This window comes from Microtus ochrogaster, chromosome 10 (genome assembly GCF_000317375.1).
Source record: "Microtus ochrogaster isolate Prairie Vole_2 chromosome 10, MicOch1.0, whole genome shotgun sequence".
Taxonomy (NCBI): Eukaryota; Metazoa; Chordata; class Mammalia; order Rodentia; family Cricetidae; genus Microtus; species Microtus ochrogaster.
This window is the reverse complement of record NC_022016.1, coordinates 46506107-46512661: the sequence shown is the minus strand read 5'-3', so window position 1 is coordinate 46512661 and position 6555 is coordinate 46506107. Positions and strand designations below refer to the sequence as shown.

General features: G+C 51.8%; 1 protein-coding gene across 1 annotated transcript in view; it reads right to left on the bottom strand.

Moving 5' to 3' along the window:
• Positions 1 to 4406, bottom strand: part of Cda (cytidine deaminase) — a 25472-nt gene extending 21066 nt beyond the window's left edge. Inside the window, exon 1 of the mRNA XM_005352964.2 lies at positions 4224 to 4406. Coding sequence (XP_005353021.1) covers positions 4224 to 4377 — 154 coding nt within the window. The 5' untranslated portion in view covers positions 4378 to 4406. The remainder of the gene's footprint in view (positions 1 to 4223) is intronic.
• Positions 4407 to 6555: the final 2149 nt, after the last annotated feature.

The following is a 6555-nucleotide window of genomic DNA, read 5'->3' as shown; positions in this document are numbered from 1 at the left end:
GTGCACCACAATACCCCCACTAAAGAATCTGTTTTTTGAGAAAGGAGTTTCACTAAGTAGCCCTGGCTGTCCTGGAACTCACTCTGTAGATTCAGACTGACCTTGAACCCACAGAGATCAGTGGTCTCTGCCTGAGTGCTGGGATTAAAGGTGTTCACCACTATGCCTAGTTCACACACACATGCGCGCGCACACACACTTTTTTAAAGCACTGTTGAAATTGCTAGTTTTGTCCTGAGATTAAGTCCTTCCTGGGAGCCTGCTGTGATGCTCTTCTGGGAAGAGTGGCGCTATCAGGAAGACTCACCACCAGCAAACCTTCCCTTCTTCCTGGCAGTCTTGAGCAGGAACCCTTTAGAGAAAAGGGCACCCCAGCTACAAAGCTTCTCCTAACTACGCCCAGCGGAGAATTGGTTCCTGCTCCAGGTCACGTCCCACAGCTACGAACCTTTACTCCAGAAGAGACACGCCTCCGTGAACTTTCAAACACATCCGACCTGCAGCCCATCCTTGCATGTAGCCAAGGATAGCTAAGACGGGGGCCCAACACAAAATTGTAGCCTTTTAAAACTTTATAAGATTTTTTTTGGCTGAAGAGATGGGTAAGTGGCTCAATGTACACACCACCCTTGCAGAGAACAAGAGTTGACAGTTCCCAGCCTCTTATAACTCCAGGTCTAGGGGAGCAGATGCCTTCTGGCCTCTTTGGACACTTGTGTTCATGTGCCCATACCCACACACAGACTGGTAGACACACAAAAGACACTGATAGACAGACAGACAGACACACACACACAGTTAAAAACAAATCTTTAAAAATCTTTTTGCCAGGTGGCCTGTAATGCCAGCACTGGGGAGACAGAGGTGGGCTGATCTCTGTGAGTTCAAGGCCAGCCTGGTCTACAGAGTGAGTTCCAGGACAGACAGGGCTGTACAATGAAACCCATCTTGAAAAACCAAGGATAGAAACAGAGAGAGAGAGAGAGAGAGAGAGAGAGAGAGAGAGAGAGAGAGAGAGATTTGTGTGCTTTGTTATGTGAACGACAACATCCATTTGTCATGTCAAAAGGTTAGACACACCTGCCCCCTGACCCCCACCTACAGCTACTCCAATGGCCCACCTCTGCCTGCTCTGGACCCTGCAGAGGCTCTCGTGCATCAAGTCCAAAAGAGGGACACTCCCGTGATGACTCAGGAAGGCTTGTGATTGTTCAGAGACGGGCGGGCTGAAGATGGGCGGACGTGGTTGGCACGTTTCAATTTGTATGTCACACCTATGAAACACCCACCTCCTCTGGCCTCCTGGCTCTGGCCATAGAAGGCTCAGGTGAAGGGGCTTTTTTTTTTTCTTCTCTACTTGTAGTCTTTATGGCTGGTAAAGACTCTTGCTATCATGGGTAGAGCAAGATGAGCTGGGAATGCAAAGAGGAGACAGCAAAAAACGGTGGTGGCAGTGACACTAGGGACAAAAAGGTGGCTAGAGGGTTTCAGAGAGTAGTCAGGGGACACAGACAAGGAGGAAAAGTGTGGGAAAAGCAGAAACTTGTGAAAAGCCAGGGATGAGGTAATGGCTGCCTCAGGCTTCAGAGCTCTAGGTAGTGGCCATGGGTGCCACAGTGGAACTCACTGAGTACCAGCCAGGCTACTGGCAATTAAAGCCCAGAGCCATGTATCTCCCGTGTGAGCACCTGAAACTCTACAGTCTCTGAGTTCTAGGTTGGGGGAACCACAAACCTTAGTTTTCCAGACTTGGAGCGCTAAGCCCTCGCGTCAGTCTGTCCTGCGTCAGTCTGTCCACACCACAAGCTTTGAGCACTAGAGGGCCAGCACTATCAAACTAAAAGAGTCTCCTAGTCTCCTTGTGGTTTCCTTCCCTGTAGACAAAAGGACCCTCGCTCAGTTCAGTGCTAACGTTCCTGCGTGTCCTTCTGCATGTCCACCAGGCAGCAAGAATCCGCCCAAAGAGCTTGAGCTTGGGATGAGATCTAAAGTGGGGTGCAGTGGCCGTGTGAATGAGAGGCTGCCCCTGTTCTTGTCCCCTAATGGATAGAGAAGACCCACCTGCCAGGTAACAGAAAACAAACATCCATCATAAGAAAGATGTGTGGTAACCAGGCGGTGGTGGTGCATGCCTTTAATCCCAGCACTTGGGAGGCAGAGGAGGCAGATCTCTGTGAGTTCAAGGCCAGTCTGGTCCACAGAGTGAGTTCCAGGACAGCCAGGGCTAAACAGAGAAACCCTGTCTTGAAAAATAAAGAGTGGCATGGCCCTGAGCTCCTGAGTCAGCTTGCCCTGAAATTGGTGCTACCCGGCAGGCTTGTCACTGACTAACGCACAGGACACTCTTCTGCCTCCCTCCTGCACCAAGAGCCCTCCCATGGGGTTCACAGAGCACTCCTCATTGTATTGTAGCTGCTAACTTTGCTCTCGGTCCCAAGCCTACCTCGTCCCCAGCAGAACCCAGCTCTGCCTTTTTTTATCTTATTATTCCCCTGCTCCACCCGGCTGAAAAATCCATGGCCAAAGCCTTCACTTTCATTCCATTCTATATCTCTCAGAAAACGCCAACGCCGCTTCCCCCCACGCCGCCTCTCTCTCTCCCTCTCTCTGTGTATGTCCAGGTACATGTGTATAGAGGCCAGACAGGGTCAACTTCCGGTATCATTCCTCAGACTCAATCCACCTTGTTCTTTGAGATAGTCTCTCACTGGCCTGGCGCTTGCCAATTAGGCTAGGCTATCTGGCTAGAGAGCCCTCAAACCCCATCTATCTCCATCTGCCCAGCCCTGGCTTTACAAGTGAGTGCCACCAAGCCTGGCCTTTTATGTGGGTTCTGGAGATCAGCACTTTACTGACTGGCAGATCACCCCAGGTCTCTTTCCTCCTCTTCCTGTTCCCACAGTCCTGGGGCCATATACTCACATACTTCATTAACCCCATCAGGAAATGAACTCACAATAACTTCAGGAAGTCCCTGAAACTGACCAGATTAACTAAGCCCCTCCCTGTCAGAGTAAACAGTAAGAACTGAGATGCTCTCTCAGATGAAGGAAGTTGAGTTGCAAAGAAGAGTGAGACCAGACCAGCTGCCTGGAAGATGTTTAGAACCAGTAAGCCACATGAAAAGGACACTCCAAACTGTGGAGCGGCCTGCAGGCTGTGCGGTGTGCTCCAGGTTCCCAGCTTTGTGAGCTGTCAGCCAGGCTGGGGTGGGCTGGGCCTTGGCGATGCAGCTCTGGAGTCATTTCCGCTCCTGTAGTGACCCCTCACCCGTACTTCTCTAAGTAGCCCCAGTAAAACTCATTGGTTCACCAAGTTGGACTTTGGAGGAGTCTGTGCTGGTCTGTCGCCAGCTCCCTATCTGGGGTGAATAGATGGGTTGCGTCTTCCCAGGAAAAGTGCCGCACAACACCCGGGTGATTCAGGAAACCACAGAACCTCAGTCAACAAGACACACAACAAAGGGGCACTGTAGTCACCTCCTGTCGCGACGTATCCCAAACAGAGTGTTCTCAAGTTTACCAAGACTCTTCCCTCCCTTCCTCTCACCCTCTCTCCCTTCCTTCCTCCCCCCACCGCCCCTCATTCAGACCCTTGTGCCTATGGGCAAGCACCCCACCACCAGCTGCAGCCCACCCTGGCCTAGGTGAGTGTCTACAAAACCAGAAGCTAAAGAACACTAGCTCTTCCATGTTAAACTCAGTGCAGACAGTTGGACACCCAGACCATGCCTGGATCCTCTCATCCAAGACCCTGTCTGCCAGCTAGTCTCAGTACCCCAGTATGCAAGAAGAAGGCGAGGATTTGGGGGGGCTCCAGCCCTCAGTGCCATCACCAGGGCCTCCTGTGACTCAGAACCTGTCTCTGCCTCAGCTTCTTCATCTGAAAATGGGTCTACCCTAGGTCAGGAGGCCAGAGGAAGAATTTACAGATGAGCAGGTGAATGTCAGGCATACAGGAAGTTCTGGAAGCCTTAATCCGCTCCTGCCCTGCGGGTGGTCCTGATTTTGGCCACTCCCTCTAGCCTTACCTGCGAACTCCCTTCGCTACCCCAGACTTCTAAGAACAGAGAACCACTGTGTAGAACAACAGTTGAGTTGCCCCCCAGCCTGGGCAGGAGGCCCGAGAGGCCCTGTGAGGAAGGAACAGCGTTGCTCTCCTCTCCACGTGGACCTGGGCCCCATCCAGGTTGCCAGGGAGGGGACCACGGCGTCAGTCCTTACCGGAGAAAATCCTCCCGTCCCCGGTGAGCAGGGCAGCCCCAACAGGGAAGCGGCTGTAAGGGCAGTAGGCTGACTTCTTGGCCTCATGAGAGGACAGCACCAGTCGCTGGACGTGCTCGGGCTCCACGGCACAGGAGGGGCGTTCCTGGGCCATGTCGGTCCGGAGTGGGTGAGCCGGCTGCAGTGGAGAGAGGGAACCGATGCTGGCTGTCTGCCTGCACTGGCCAGGAAAGGTGACTCCTCCCCCGGGGTGTGTCCCTGCGCGAGACCAGAGACCTGGAGGCTCCCAAGCTGGGTGCTGGCCAGGACTTGGCAGCATAGGCTTCTAGGGCTGGAGCCCCGAGGATATGGCGTTTGTGACTGAGCTGGGGAGTCCCAGGGTGGACGGATGTGTGGTGCCCACGAGTGAGTCAGTCTGCTTAAGGACTTCTCTCACTGCCAACACAGATCATGAGGGGGTCACTGGGCTGGTGCCACTTCAGTGGATGGCTGTAGACACACCGTCCAAGGGAGGAGGATTCTGGGTGGCTCTGTGGCCTGAGGTCAAAGCTCAAAGGGTCCAGAGCCCTTGGAATAGCTAATGATTTTATTTTTTTAATTTATTTTTTATTTTTATTTTTTAACTGAGTGAAGGGCAACCAAGGTAGTGTGCCAAGTCAGAAGGTCCGCAAAGCCTGAGAAACTAAGTCTCTATTTTCAGTGGTTTGCCTTTATTTCCTCCCTGTCCTAACCCAGCATTTAAAAGCATGTCAGCTAGAGGGAAGTAGTCCTTTTTCTTCTTCCTTCCTTCCTTCCTTTCTTTCTTTTTTTCTTTCTTTCTCTTCATGTAAATTGGGTTGGTGGTACCGGAAATGGATTTATACCCTAGTTGTTTCTTTTTTCCCCCCTCATATAAATGTTAGCTGGTTCCTTGATGAACGTTGGCAGTTTTCTCTGTCTACAGTAGGGATAGCAAAACGCACGGGAACTTTGGATTAAAGTGGGCTCCGGCTTGGACTCCAGGTCTCTGTTTGTTAGCTGTCTCCATGACCTGGGGAGAGCCGCACTGCCTCTCTGAGCCTCGGTTTCCTTTATCTACAAAATGGGTGCACAATCGACATCTCGTGTCAATGGTTGTACACCTAAGATGATAATGCCGTACAGGGAACCCGATGGGAGGATCTAGAAATGGCACAAGTACACACTTTGAACAAATCTGGTTATTGTCTCCAAGTGACTTGGCCAAGATCATATAGAATGGGCCGAATTCCAGGCAGTGCAGCCAGACATGTCCAAGTGTCCCCAGATGGCCAGTCTTACAGGAGTGAATCAGCAAAACGTCTCTGTGTAGGGGTTTGCATAGAGCTTAGGACGGGGAGAAAAGAAGGCGGGGGAGATGAAGAGGAGAAGGGGACAGCATCTCCTCCCTGCACACAGACAGCAGCTCTGTATCCAGGAGCATTAGCTCTCAGCCATACACAGATGAGGCCATACCTGCAGTGCCAATGCCTGGTTTGTCTCCATTCCTATCCACATCTCCCTCCATTAGGTTCCCCTCCCCTCCGTCCACCATATCCAGATCTCAAGAGGCTCTTACCCCTCCAGCCTGGCACCCAGTGTCTAACCATCCAGTTTCACATTCTCCTTGGCTGGCGACTTCCAGTATGAAGACAGGTCAGTGGATCCTATTGATAGACATTTAGGGGGCAAATTTAATCCCAGCTGGGAAAGGGTGATGGCGTCCTTGGCACGACAGGCCTAACAGAGAATTCAATGAGTAGTTTTGTTTATGCACCCCACCCTGAGATTAGAGAGGAAAGGATCAGGCCAGATGGCTCAGCTGGTGATGTGCTTGCCTAACAAGCCTGACAACCTGAGTTAGAGCCCCAGCAAAGGTGGAGGAGAGAACCGATGGTCCAAAGCTGCCCGCGGACCCTCCACGTGCTTGTTGTGGTAAGCATGCACCCGTAGTCTCATACCACAAGCTCACACATCTGCTCATGTATGCACATGAGAGAGAGAGAAAATGAAGGGGACGTGTTGGACGGAAAGGAGCCCATCTCCTGAGGACTGAGAGTAAAGAAGTTTTAAAATAGTATCCATCTTTTCTCTGTCTGCCTAGTCCCTGTGGCTGTCAGAAGAGGGCATCAGAGCCCCGGGAACAGGAGTTCCAGGTGGCTGTGAACCACTGTGTGGACACTGAGAATTAAACCTGGGTTCTCTTCAAGAGCTGCCAGAGCAATGTAAGCCAGGTTAGTCTCTGACAAGATCCGCCTGCCTCCCAAGTGCTGGCATCAAAGGCAGTTGCCTAGCAAGAATCAAGAATTTCGACCCAATAACAACAAAGCCTTGC